At 42.6% G+C, this 16,230-nt stretch overlaps 1 protein-coding gene across 2 annotated transcripts in view; it reads right to left on the reverse strand.

Moving 5' to 3' along the window:
- Window positions 1–16,230, reverse strand: part of LOC134176717 (centrosomal protein of 120 kDa-like) — a 28,708-nt gene that overhangs the window by 8,126 nt on the left and 4,352 nt on the right. For both annotated transcript variants that reach the window (XR_009969345.1, XM_062643374.1), the window contains exons 6-15: window positions 13,045–13,278; window positions 11,672–11,800; window positions 10,547–10,727; window positions 9,633–9,706; window positions 8,665–8,828; window positions 5,335–5,484; window positions 4,790–4,904; window positions 619–683; window positions 461–545; window positions 9–141 (exon numbers count right to left, since the gene is read on the reverse strand). Coding sequence is in view for 1 of the 2 variants with exons in the window: in XM_062643374.1 (XP_062499358.1) it covers window positions 9–141; window positions 461–545; window positions 619–683; window positions 4,790–4,904; window positions 5,335–5,484; window positions 8,665–8,828; window positions 9,633–9,706; window positions 10,547–10,727; window positions 11,672–11,800; window positions 13,045–13,278 (1,330 nt within the window). In the remaining variant the exon portion in view is untranslated. The remainder of the gene's footprint in view (window positions 1–8; window positions 142–460; window positions 546–618; window positions 684–4,789; window positions 4,905–5,334; window positions 5,485–8,664; window positions 8,829–9,632; window positions 9,707–10,546; window positions 10,728–11,671; window positions 11,801–13,044; window positions 13,279–16,230) is intronic.

Below are 16,230 nucleotides of genomic sequence, written 5' to 3' on the forward strand. Positions count from 1 at the left end.
TCACACACCCATTTTCCCACTGCCAAACAGTTGTCTTTGTTGATGGCTAATGTACTGAGCACCATTCTCACTCTCTGGAACAGTTGAATCACTGACCGCAGCATCTTTTGTAACACCACTTGAATGACCACTGAGGCAAGCCTACAAAGTTCATGTGTACTGTAAATACTATGTGAAAGTGACACACACACACACACACACACACACACACACACACACATACACACACACATACACACACACACACACACACACACACACACACACACACACACACACACACACACACACACACCACACACACGCACGCATGCACACACACACACACACACACACACACACACACACACACACACACACACACAAACTACAAACATAAAAGAGCAAATAAACAAAACAACCAATAAAAATTAAACACTAAAAAAATAATCAAAATTTATTTCAAGTGACTGTATCATACCAAGCTCTCCGCCATGGATGAAGTAATTGGGCCAAGATCGTCAAGAGCCAACGTAGCCTTCAATTCACCAACTATTTGTTGAAGTCTGCTCAGTACAAGTAACCACACAGAACAAGCTTACATCATCTCTTGTACACCATCTAACGTATACAACTCACCCTTCCACTCGAGAAATCGGCACAGTCATAGCAGTTGATTGTCTCCAGCCACTGCGATGACCACCCTACAATGCAACAACAGACTCTCAGCACGGCTGTCAGCAGCAACGCTCTGTCAACCAACTCGCATACATTCCTGATATAAACTAAGCTACATTCCTGATATAAACTAAGCTATAAGGCCAAACCAAATAAACTTAATCAAAATAAACTTAAAATTGTTAACACTTGCAAAGTCATTGATACGTAGTTGTGTGTGACAGGGGTGGATCCAGAAAAACGTTTGGAGAGTGTCCTAACTTTTGCGAGATTTTCAAAGGACTTAAATTGCCAAGCACATCCGTTAAATGTCACGTGGCCTTCGAGAGCTGCAGCATGCAGAGCGCTGAGAAACTGCGAGGCTTAATTGCTTTACAGGTTAGTCAGACGGCTCAGGTGTTAGTCTCTTAGTCTATATACGGCTCTCAGTGTCCGGAGTTAGGTTGCTCGTTTGGGGGTGTCCGGTGCACCATGGCACAGCCGTTACATCCACCCCTGTAGGATGTATATACTACCAAGTCATTTACAGCAAGCTTAATATAATGGTCCCTCCCATTTACAAACACCCTAAAAGCCCGTCAAACTTGGTCGTAAAACGGAGGTGGTCTCTCCCAAGGTGCACATATCCGAGATATACTGAACAGCTTCGAAGAGTAGTTGTACACACGTGCTTCGCTGACGTGTTCACTAATATTGAACATGCACAGAGCCTTCTGGTTGGTCGCTAACAGACGTGCATGTTAAACATTTCAGCGATCGCTGGTCGCGTTACTAAGATGGTCATTGATAAGAGGTAGCTTCTATAAAAATTTGGTCCGTGCACAGCTAATGTGGTCGTAAATGGGAGGTAGTCGCAGGTGAGAGGGGTCGCACATGGAAGGGACTACTGTATCATTACGTCAAATTTTGTTGTTATTTTGGTCAAGCTCAAACTAGACCGGCGAACCCGAGCATCAAAAAATTTAATTGGTCTGGCCTAAATTATTTCTGCAAACACAAGCCATACTCTAATAGTTTCCAACAGAACATGAGCTTGAAGTTGCCACTACAAAGCGTCAACAAAAGACCATCTGTGAGGTAAACCCAACTTATTAGTATACACAAATACAAAGACTATAAAAAGTGTAAAAGCACAGACACGTATATGTACATCGAAACACACTGGCTAGTCTAACATATATAATAATATCTAGCCTTGTCCCCAGACTCGCGTGAGTCTGGGGACGAGGCTAATAATATAACAGAAGACCTTGTACACTAACTACCAGTATCGATAATTAAACACACAATAAACATACATAAATATGTGTGTTATATAACATGATCAGAACAATTCAACATAGCCTACAAATTTCTTGAACTATCTAATTTACCGATGCAGTGTACTGCTCATTGCCGAGACAATTCTTGTATGTTACATGACTTTTAAACACCATAATAAACTGTTGATCAATCCTTTCAATCACACATACTCTGACTCTCGTACAGAGTCCTCTATTTCATATTTAGTAAAAGATGCCGACCATTCAGGACTGCCACACTGCATACTACCCATACCCCACAAATAGCAGTTATTGTGTATCAACAATATTGGTCTAACTTCAATCAGGGTTCAAAAAATGTGTTTGAATCTGGTTGCCAGTTTGGCCACGTAGCCAACCGATTGGTCACCAAACTTTCACTAGTTTCTACGTCAGATTCCAGAAGTAAACAAGTCATTACTATCACTGTTGAGACCCTTTCCCAGATTATCATGTTTGACATTAAATTAAAACCTAACTAGGAATTTGCTGTAACGTTGGATGAACATTGTAGATAGCAAGTAAACACATCAATCTACAGTATCATGCTTGGGATTCTTTCTATGTAATAGTATGAGTATTCATATTTTATCCTAACTTTCAACTAATTGTATAGCTACAACCAAACAAAAATGTGGTTTGTCATCACATTGACATCCTGGCAATCCATCTAATAAGACATGAGCATTCTTTGGTTGAGTAGATAAGAGCATATCTTCTATTATGACTCAGTGCCACTATTGCTGTTGAGAACAGTACACATCCGGCTACTGCATGTAAGCCCACCTGTCCTATGGCTAGCTGTGCTAATCTCTGGAACACAAGTGATAAACTTTTGTTATTGTAGTGCTTCAATAGTGTGTGGCATCATTCAAAATCTAGATTTCAGAACTGGACATGCAGAAACTTTTGTCTGAATGAACTTTCCTAGTAGCACTAGGAGACGTACAAGCTCCTGGACGTACCTGGCAGTTCTTCTGATAGAAAGACACTCAGGCAGCTTGCTGTGGAAAAGCTGTTTGTTTTGCCACTTCCGATGCCCGCCGTTTGCAAAGATCTACGTAATAGTTTTCATTTGCCTCAATTCAAGATGGTCAGATTCTTCGTTCCTTTGAACAACATAGAAAAGATGTAAATAGGCAGTTGCCGGCACCTTCAACTACGATTGACTGCAGATTTCGTGTTTCATTCGGGAGAAGCTGCTGTGCAATGGCGTCTCATCGATGATAGAGCTGTTGACTTGGATTTGCTGGTGTAGCGTATGAAGAATAGGAGCGACCGCGATAGTTTGAAAAATTAAACGTGCCTGCAGGTCTTTAGTTGGGTTTGTCTGGAGCTGATGGCAGAGACCAATGAGATCGATACAGGCAGTAGAGTCCATAAAAATGATGGTCAACCAGAGAATAGAAACATCTCGCAATAGATTGCTAGGTGATACGTAGTTACGCGATATGTACAAAGGTGCTAAGAAGGTGCTAAGTAGACGTCCTACTTCGCAGTGTGCCACTAAATGGTAGGCTTAGAAAGTGGCAACATATTGTAACGCAAAACATCTGCGGTTCGCATCCAAGAGCCGCTGCCACGAAAGATTAAAAACTATCAAATATTTCTAGTCACCGCTCGTTTAGTCGCCAACCACATAGAAGTGGTCGCCATATGGCGACTAGCCGCGTCCCCAGACTCACGTGAGCCTGGCAGTGTCCGGTTCCCGTATAACACTTTCAGCCCCCCGTGAGTCTGGACTCACCGCGCCTACTTTCACACACTTACTTCACTAAGTGTCACCCCCACGTCATAGTCTTGGCACCCCACGTGACTAAATAGTACGTATGTCACAAACTCAATTAGCTTACATCTATCTAATGTGTGACCCAGCAGATTGTGTATCACGCCCAAGCTTCCAAACAGCGCATGGTGACTCTCCACAGTGAGTGATTCACCACGTTCACGCTATCCAAATCTCAAGACGACTTCAGCATGTGGAAAGGTGAGTGTATTCCTAGCTAAGTTATTGTCCCACTCGCGTAGACTGGCGAGCCTGCCAAGTCTAGTTACAGCGATCCGGACTCCACGTGTAGTTCACTCGTTGTTTGTGCGGACAAAGATGTCTTTTCCCCCTAGAATGGCCCTGGACTTCAAGTTTACTCTCCCGAAAGTCATCATAATTGAAAACACGGAGAGCGGACTGCAATTCCACGTCAATGTGTCTCTTGTTGCCATTGCGCGCCCTACTGGCCATTAGAGTCTGTGCACTAGCAAGGGCCATGCAGATAGCGGATGTGCGACGAAACAACGAGTGAACTACACGCGCAGTCCGGATCGCTGTAACTAGACTTGGCAGGCTCGCCAGTCTACGCGAGTAGGACAATAACTTAACTAGGAATACACTCACCTTTCCACATGCTGAAGTCGTCTTGAGATTTGGATAGCGTGAACGTGGTGAATCACTCACTGTGGAGAGTCACCATGCGCTGTTTGGAAGCTTGGGCGTGATACACAGTCTGCTGGGTCACACATTAGATAGATTTAAGCTAATTGAGTTTGTGACGTACGTACCATGTAGTCACGTGGGGTGCCAAGACTATGACGTGGTGACACTTAGTGAAGTAAGTGTGTGAAAGTAGGCGCGGTGAGTCCAGACTCACGGGAGGCTGAAAGTGTCATACGGGAACCGGACACTGCCAGGCTCACGTGAGTCTGGGGACGGGGGACGAGGCTATGGCGACTTGGCGACCGAATTTTTCGAACCCTGTTCAATTATTCTAAAACTTGTTCTACTGGCCATGTCAGTTTATAATATCATAAAATTGATTTTTAATATTTTAACTCACCTCAACAACTACCTTGTTCTCACCATACACAGAAGCAAGAGAAACATCAGCGACTCCAATTAGAACATCAGCAGAATGTTGGTCTCTATGCCACACTTCTACTTTCAATGGCAGCCTAAGGATATGAAAGTGCAATATTACAGACATAATACAATCTCCATGAGAACACAGTGTCCACACAAAAGTTACTATGCAAATCAAATGTATCCTTCAATACATTAATTAAAAGCTGACACGTCTGTTTGTCTCATCTGCTGGCCATAACTCTGCCTGCTTACAACTCAGTAACTTTCTATCTGCCCACTTGCTGACCGGTCCGTCTGTCTATCCACCTCTGCCAGTCGGTCTGTCTATTTGTCTGTCACCACAAGTTCATCTGTTGGGTTGCCCTTGTTTTAACAAACTCCTCATTCTCTCATTCTTCAAAAGTTGATGCACATCACAGAGCCTCCTTTCCTTATCTGCCCATTGACTATATAACCTGCCTGTATGTAATTGTTTGTTTACCTTGTACTTTAACAAAACTAGCACAAGCTGACACAAACCTGTGCAAAGATTCGCTTAGTTGCCGAGGTGAGGTGACAAACTCAAAAGCACAAAATCCTCTGGAAAGTCTCTGCTCAGCATGCCGCCTTACTTCTACAGCTGGACTTGTCATAACTGGTGATGAACTGCCAAAGAATGGGTATGTATATCTATCAATACAATTATGTTATTAGTTGGAGGAAACAACAGGACTGATTGAAAACATAGAGCAACAAATAATGTAATAATAGACTGCATTACAGAGACACACATGCGCACACACAACAATTCGTTATATTATCAGTATGGAGCCCTTCTCAGACTTCTGTCACAAAAGGTGGCATCCCTGTCATTAGGACAAATCCTTTATGCACTAAGCAGACAACAAAGGCCAGCATGCACTGACAGCCCACCTGAAGCTTCAACACATACTCACTGACACAGTGGCACCAACTAAGGCATACCTCAGGTCTGGAACCCGAGTTCCAGATGAAACCCTGAATGTTGCCGTAACACTGTCAAGGTCAGTGGTTTTGCCCACCCCAGTTGAACAGGAGACAATCATCTATACTTGTCACACACACACACACACACACACACACACACACACACACACACACACACACACACACACACACACACACACACACACACACACACACACACACACACACACACACACACACACACACACACACACACACACACACACACACACACACACACACACACACACACACACACACACACACACACACACACACACACACACACACACACACACACACACACACACACACACACACACACACACACACACACACACACACACACACACACACACACACACACACACACACACACACACACACACACACACACACACACACACACACACACACACACACACACACACACACACACACACACACACACACACACACACACACACACACACACACACACACACACACACACACACACACACACACACACACACACACACACACACACACACACACACACACACACACACACACACACACACACACACACACACACACACACACACACACACACACACACACACACACACACACACACACACACACACACACACACACACACACACACACACACACACACACACACACACACACACACACACACACACACACACACACACACACACACACACACACACACACACACACACACACACACACACACACACACACACACACACACACACACACACACACACACACACACACACACACACACACACACACACACACACACACACACACACACACACACACACACACACACACACACACACACACACACACACACACACACACACACACACACACACACACACACACACACACCACACACACACACACACACACACACACACACACACACACACACACACACACACACACACACACACACACACACACACACACACACACACACACACACACACACACACACACACACACACACACACACACACACACACACACACACACACACACACACACACACACACACACACACACACACACACACACACACACACACACACACACACACACACACACACACACACACACACACACACACACACACACACACACACACACACACACACACACACACACACACACACACACACACACACACACACACACACACACACACACACACACACACACACACACACACACACACACACACACACACACACACACACACACACACACACACACACACACACACACACACACACACACACACACACACACACACACACACACACACACACACACACACACACACACACACACACACACACACACACACACACACACACACACACACACACACACACACACACACACACACACACACACACACACACACACACACACACACACACACACACACACACACACACACACACACACACACACACACACACACACACACACACACACACACACACACACACACACACACACACACACACACACACACACACACACACACACACACACACACACACACACACACACACACACACACACACACACACACACACACACACACACACACACACACACACACACACACACACACACACACACACACACACACACACACACACACACACACACACACACACACACACACACACACACACACACACACACACACACACACACACACACACACACACACACACACACACACACACACACACACACACACACACACACACACACACACACACACACACACACACACACACACACACACACACACACACACACACACACACACACACACACACACACACACACACACACACACACACACACACACACACACACACACACACACACACACACACACACACACACACACACACACACACACACACACACACACACACACACACACACACACACACACACACACACACACACACACACACACACACACACACACACACACACACACACACACACACACACACACACACACACACACACACACACACACACACACACACACACACACACACACACACACACACACACACACACACACACACACACACACACACACACACACACACACACACACACACACACACACACACACACACACACACACACACACACACACACACACACACACACACACACACACACACACACACACACACACACACACACACACACACACACACACACACACACACACACACACACACACACACACACACACACACACACACACACACACACACACACACACACACACACACACACACACACACACACACACACACACACACACACACACACACACACACACACACACACACACACACACACACACACACACACACACACACACACACACACACACACACACACACACACACACACACACACACACACACACACACACACACACACACACACACACACACACACACACACACACACACACACACACACACACACACACACACACACACACACACACACACACACACACACACACACACACACACACACACACACACACACACACACACACACACACACACACACACACACACACACACACACACACACACACACACACACACACACACACACACACACACACACACACACACACACACACACACACACACACACACACACACACACACACACACACACACACACACACACACACACACACACACACACACACACACACACACACACACAAACACACAGCTAAGCAGATACACACTTCTACCATGTCACACTAAATACCTCAGATACACAAAAGCCACAGTGCCAACTGGTGTGACGTCCAGATCCTTAACACTTCTCAAGTCAACAGAATAACAAAATCGATGCAAAATGTCATCTGCTTGGACAGAAACTCCATGATCAGATGACTGTATTAAACCAGTAACACCACCTTGCTGTTCTTCCTGTAATAGAACATGCCATAAACAAACCAGAGTAATCATTAATCATGCAACAACAGTAAACATAAAGCAAAAATTTATCACGTCACATTAACCTTTCAAAAATAAGATACTAAAATTCCTACAATAAATTTCATCTACTTGTGCTGTGTCTTCTTGGAAACGATTTCAGACACCTGCAGAACAACTAAAATACCAAAAACCGTTTCATTAAAACATCTGAAAAGGTAGGAAAGATACTGGCTTGTCTCAAAAAATTAATTTCTCAATTTCTTGTCAATTACTAATAAATAATTATGAAGTGCAACATAACCGCATCTTTGGCTACAAGCGAGAAGCCTCCAGTATAATTACTCAAACATCAGCTACACTGCCAACTTCCAACATCTTTGTTGCTGTAATGTGTGAGCAGTATTTTTTCTCTTCTAGAACTCTCAACCTAAAGTAAACCACCTCATTTCTTCTAGGCTCGTGTGAAAGGAACCTTAAAGTAAAGGAAGGCCTAATGTTGAGGCTATTGGTACAGATAACAGTACTGTACCGATTGGTCGGAAATATCAACACAAAATAGATAGAGCTAAATACAGATAAAAAAGTATATAAACACCTGACAAACAAGCAAGCAGGCATGCAGAAAAGCAAGCACACACACCAACAGGCAGCAAAACAAGCAGAAGATGACAGACAAAATATATTTTTTCATAAACCAGAGTTACATTACGACTGATTAAAATGCCTCCATCTGAGTTTAGTCAACACTGGTCACAAAGTATTCTATAAATAACTGTGAACAACGAATAAACATACCTGCATTTGATGCGTATGTGTTGGACGATTCGTTGGCATAACTACTATGTGCTGATGAGGAGAATCACTGCTTTCTAAATTATGAAAAACACCGTATATGAAACATGCTCATCTGAACAAACAAGTACAAGCATTCAGATAAACATACAGACAGGCAGACAGGCAGGCAGGCGGGCGAGCGGGCAGGCAGGCAGACAGACAGACAGGCTGTTTGTTATTTCTTCTACAACCACTATGGTCGTTTATCTTGAACTCTTAGTGTTATATGTAGCCTTTTCTGTATTAGCGTTGATGTTTTCGATAAATGCTCTTTGACAGACAGACAGACAGACAAAGAGACAGACAGCCGGCAAGGGAACAATAGATAGAAAAATAGATAAACACAAAGATCAATGCTTGAGACAATAGTTGTACAAAACAAAAAACAAAAATCTACGAGATTGTAAAGATAAGTGACAAAATTACTGTTCAGTTAGAAATACATGCATGTCTACCATATGGCCTCACACAAAAGAGCACACCCTTCTAAGTGTGGTTTAGCAGATGTTGCGATCAATGAAGTGTGTAACTATAGCAGCGCATGCATTATTAGCAAGCATGCAAGATAGCCTCAAAACTCCAGAGGTTCTTGTTGTGTGTGCTAGTTCAGAGAATATGCATGACTAGTCTACTATTATGAATGCTGTATAAGGGACATGTCCTTCTATGTGAGGTAGCATGGTACATTTCTATTCATACATACAACACACATGCAACAAACAAACACAAACAAGCAACCAGACGAGCATAAAAACAGACAAGCAGCATAAAGCAACAAACAGAAACTGACACTACCTAGTAGTATAATCAGCAAACCAATTCAAACTATAGATATAGCATTGCTAACAGCAGCTGGACATGCAGATGGCATTCACCTTGTCTATCGTCTGTCAAAACCTCCGTCTCCATTCTTCGTAAAGCAGCTGTGTCTGTTGCGTCTAATACGGGTTGAGAATGGCTAGCTAGAGCAGCCACATCATCCTCTATGGCAGTCACAATGGCATCGTCTTCCACTTCAAGCTTCAAAGTGATACCAACAAGTGGCTGTGGCTCTCCCTAACAAACAAGACAAAACATAAGCTTTCACCTCAATTAGGTCATCCAGCATCTCTGCATCTTCCACAGGTTGTAGTAGTCTTCCATAGTATACTATATCTAGTTATGCTATTAGCTAATGACTAAGGGCATGCGACACAAAATATGTAAAGCTAGTGAGTCAAAAATAATTAGAAACACACATGGTCTCATGCTTGTTTCCAGTTTCGAACTGATGCTGCAAATGTTTTTGTTACAGTCATCCTTATTCCAATTAGCACATGTCATCTGAAACAGTCTATACTTCAAACATTACAAATAAGCGTTATTTTACTAAGATGAGTGTGGAGATCAATGCTATGAAGAGGCAACTTACATATTCTTTTTCTAAAAAACGTGTGGCAGTCCTGCTACAACTGTCAATGTGCCTTTTCTAGAAAACTTCAGTGTACACCAAACTTCTAGTATGTACATACTCTAAATACTCAAGATTTTTATTTCTATAATGATAGAATAAGATGATGACAAAACAGTGTCAAATGTGTCCATAGCAGGTGTCAGAGCATGAAATAACGACCGGCCATCAACCAATGGCCGACCAAATAAGAAGATTGCATGGCCATTAGACATACAAAATTTGATAAAAATGGCAGCTACGACTCTGAATGGCTGATCAATTTGAAATCCTTATTTCAAGGTCTGGAGTGTGACGGACAGTCAGTACAGAACCCTGTGGTAATGCCTCTTTGGTTTCTAAAGTAACTCACAACACCAGAAACAACTTGAAATAAGCTGCACATGCTAACAAAAATAATTTCATATACGCATTTCTTGTAATTTATTATCCAAATGCCAAAACATTCAATGTAACAGTGTTCTAATTTTATTGAAAGTTTATCACTATGTACATGACGGCTGTTGTAGTACATGTGACATCATGTTTCACGATATTGTAGAAATACTACCTTGGCTGAATGTCTTTGAGGTGAAACGATAGGAAAAAAACCTTCTACTATCATTCGATCTTGCATCACCAGTTTACTAATAGGAACACGAGCCACTCCCAACGGTTGACCTCGACAAGCCAGCTGTATCTGCAAACAAGATACAACAGTTGGCCAATATGCTAAAAATACATTGATTCTTTACATAATATTCAATAATATAGTAATAATAATAACTACAATAATAATGATGGCCTGGGTTCAATCCCGGGTGGCGACAGCAATGTAATGAAACGAGTCTGTTAGTTCTTTCTCACTGTCTATTTGGCTATGTCTGTGAGAGTAGACTTGCTTCCGTTGATGGGGAGTTTCTGGAATCTGGCGTGGGAACCGTTGGCAATGAGGATCAGAGCTTTCCTGGTAGTCATTGATCTCTACTGGGCATGCTGTTCAGAGCTGGCGGAATCCTCGTAGCGCACGCAATCAATATTCGATAAGCCAGTTACTAGCACCATATGGAATACGTGAAAACATTCACCTCTCTGGGACTTACCTGCCGGGTTAGTGGGCGCCCAGTTGAGGGTAAAGACCCCACTTACCCTACCCAGAGGGTGATGATAACACAATCATATAACAAGTATAATGTCGTACTCACTTGACTATTACCTCACTCCTCATGGTTGGTCAGAGTCAAAGGTCAAGTATAAAATGGGGCTTTTCTCAAAATTGTCACCTAAAGTTATTAATTGGTGAAAGTGATTGATTCATTAACGTAAATAGCTTGCTGCTACACTAAAATTATTAGAGCTTCAAACCAATGCCACTACCTCAAATATAGAAAACAAATCAATGTTATGGTATGCAAGTTGAAAATTATTAGCATTTCTACAAGCGTAAATGTAGCAAACAGTCACTGTAGAAAGTGCCAATTAGCACAAATTAAGAAAAAAAGATGTAGAAATCTTAGAGCCTTGGCCAAAGTAGTGGCTGGGGCTTACTTGAGCCCCAGGGATAATAACCAAGTGAGTACAGTACATGTGTTCATTGATTGTTTACATGTAAAAACGTTACAGTTATGTGCAAGGTTTGACATTTTCCCAAAATACTACAAATATCTTACTGACTGTAAGGTCTTTGCTCTAAATCTCACTCAAAGACTCACTCAACAAAATTAATACACAATATAACAAACAAGCTATGCCATAATGGTATTCAAGAACACACATTGTGGTACACGGCATCGCACAGTTCAAGCTGCCAAAGAAAACTGTACTCCACCCCGCCCTTTCCCGTGTTTCTTGAGACAAAACAGTGTATGTCTATGCGTATTAACTTTACGTAGTTACTCTACAAACACATAGCTCTCTTAATAGTGTGTATGCAAAATCACTTACCTCAACATCCGGCTCTCTGGATAAAAATGTTTTAATCACATCGACATTGCACCTAATCCTCACGGTAGCTTTTTCAACTGCAAAGTCTGGATTGAGTAGATCCCAGAATGGCTCATTCACAATTTCGTTTCCAACAAGCGAGAAAAGAAAGTAATATCCTCGCTGCTCTCCCTCTTCATTAGCTTGATCATCTTTATATGAAGATCCAGGAAGACGAAAATTCGAGGGAATCAACTATAAAGAAATCTATTCAAAATGTGAAATACAAAATATATGTATGCAGTAATGGCAAAAAGATGATAAAGACTACCATGTATATATGTTCTTGTTTACCAGAGTTGAGACTATTTTTACAACCTCGTAGGGCAGCAGAGTGAGGTTGTTGTGCATGTGTATGTGTGTGAGGTGTGTGTGCATGTGTGTGTGTGTGTGTGTGTGTGTGTGTGTGTGTGTGTGTGTGTGTGTGTGTGTGTGTGTGTGCGTGCATGTACATGTGTGTGCATGTACGTGTACGTGTGTGTGTGTGTGTGTGTGTGTGTGTGTGTGTGTGTTTGTGTGTGTGTGTGTGTGTTTGTGTGTGTGTGTGTGTGTGCGCGTGTGTTTGTGTGTGTGTGTGTGTGTGTGTGTGTGTGTGTGTGTGTGTGTGTGTGTGTGTGTGTGTGTGTGTGTGTGTGTGTGTAGTGGCTGGGTCATTTGGGTAGAATGAATGAGAAACGACTTCCAAAGAAACTGATGTTTGGGGAATTGAGGAAGACTAGACCTCGCCATGGAACAAAAAAGAGATGGAGAGATCTAGTTAGTCAAGATCTGCAATTAGTAGATACCAAAAACATCTGGTACCAGAGATGCCAAGACCGGAATGGGTGGTTCAGCCTTTGTCAAAGGGGTGTTGAGAAGGTAGTCACAAATCGTGGGAAAAGCAGATGTGCAGCGAATGTACGATTCCAAGGAGAAAGTTTCTTATGTGAATGTAGAAGATCATTTAGACGACACAGCGACCTCACAAGACACAGGCGGTTTTGTCCTAGTAATTTGTCAGTTGCCCAGGAGCACAATCCAAGGGTCCCGCTATCATAGTTTCTTTTACTATAGGCAGCTTCAAGGTTCAAGGTGTGTGTGTGTGTGTGTGTGTGTGTGTGTGTGTGTGTGTGTGTGTGTGTGTGTGTGTGTGTGTGTGTGTGTGTGTGCGCGCATGTACATGTGTGTGTGTGTGTGTGTGTGTGTGTGTGTGTGTGTGTGTGTGTGTGTGTGTGTGTGAGCATGTATGTGTACGTGTCTGTGTGTGTGTGTGCATGTATGTGTACGTGTGTGTGTGTGTGTGTGTGTGTGTGTGTGTGTGTGTGTGCATGTACGTGTGTGTGTGTGTGTGTGTGTGTGTGTGTGTGTGTGTGTGTGTGTGTGTGTAAACATGATCTTTTGAATGGCTTAATATATCAATCAATATAAAATTTTCACAATAAATAAAACATAATAAATTAATCAAAGTCATTCAATCAATGCATGTGTTGACATTGAAACTTTAAGATCAAAACAATTGAGAGATTATCACAAATTAAACTGATGCCCCCAAATCCAACTCAGAAGAGCACACTTAACAGTTGGCATGTGGGATCTGCATTCCCATCGTAGGCTTCTATTGTTGGTAATGCAATTTGCACAAATAAGCCATACCTTCAAGATTCTAATATTAGTCTTGTGCCTTCATATTTGTCCCTATCTAGATGTTATATCCCAAAACTAAACATTCTAAATAACTTGAGTTACTACGAGATCAAACCTCATAGTTCAACTAACACTATTACGTTTCATAGTCATACATGAACAAGTCATTTTATCTCTGCCTGTCTCCATTAACTTTCCAAGCAGACGACACAGTACAAAGAGCAGCAATCTTCAACAAACTGCATCAAAATAGCGGCATCAAACAAGCTGCAAATGCGAAGCAATCAACGATTTTGAAACAAACGAGGTAAGATAACATCTGTTCAGTACATTGTACCAGGGGTGTTCCCAGGATTTTTGGAAGGCACGGCGGAAATAACCACGTCCACCTTTAATTTTGGCCCCGCCCATTCCAATTTTATGGGTCAACCCACAAAAGCTTTCATGCAGGTTTGCTTACGCTGACATGCCACAAACTGTTGTCACAGAATGCTCAGGCACAAAAGGAACAAAGTGATTATCTCTTTAAAAAAGTTTCTCTCTTAGTTCACTGTGCTTGACCACATGATAGCTATATTAATGCGAGTGGGAAAATTTCCAGACCTCAAGAAGTTGAGAACCTCCCTTTATATAGGATAGGAAGGCCAGATATCTACAGACTTCATTTGTTACCATCAGATACTGATCTAAATAGTGGGCAGAGTGCAAGACAACCATTGTTGAGCTTTTGAGTACTTGTATCACAATTACATTCATACCATATGGCAGTTTTTGTCCTAATTAGTCTTATCTTCAAACCAAGCATCCCAGGAATAGCCTGAAACAACTTCCCACTTTTCAAAATACAAATACAAGTCCATTTTCTTCATAGCTAATCACTGCCTACTCAAACAGCAAAGCATGGTGGGCCTGTACCAAGTGGAAGCCAAGGCATGGCGGAGCGCCCTGCCTTTTGTATGCTGGGGACAACCCTGATTGTACATACAACAACTGAGTACCAAATCATAATGATGATTTCATAAAGACTTATGCCTGTGCCATGTGAAATAGATAATAACATTTATACTAAATTTAGCTTAAAGCTGTGCCTGCTGCGCTTTTTGTCTTCAATCCATAGCAAACAGGGCACAGAATTGTCTTGCATGTAGTAGCTACAGTACGTAGTACAGAATTTGATGTGAAGTTACTCAAAGTCTTTGCATGTCAAGATAGCAGAGGCAATATAGTTACTAAGTCTAAGAAAACAAACCTGCTCATACTGGCCCTGCTCATAATTTTTCAGTAACTGGGAAGTACCGATCGACCATTAAGAAATGGACATCCAATTTTTGCACTGCAATGTAATTGAATGTAGCAGTGACTGTGCCGACTGTCAAGTGTGCATACTGATTTCTGTGAACATTGGACTTGAACTGCGGTCATGGTGGATGTTTTTAGAGTAACAGACAAGAGTATTATTATATTACATAAAATGTTCACATGATGATTCCTAATAATGAGCATTTGAACGCTAAGTTGTACAAG

The sequence above is a fragment of the Corticium candelabrum genome, chromosome 3 (assembly GCF_963422355.1).
Source record: "Corticium candelabrum chromosome 3, ooCorCand1.1, whole genome shotgun sequence".
Classification (NCBI taxonomy): Eukaryota; Metazoa; Porifera; class Homoscleromorpha; order Homosclerophorida; family Plakinidae; genus Corticium; species Corticium candelabrum.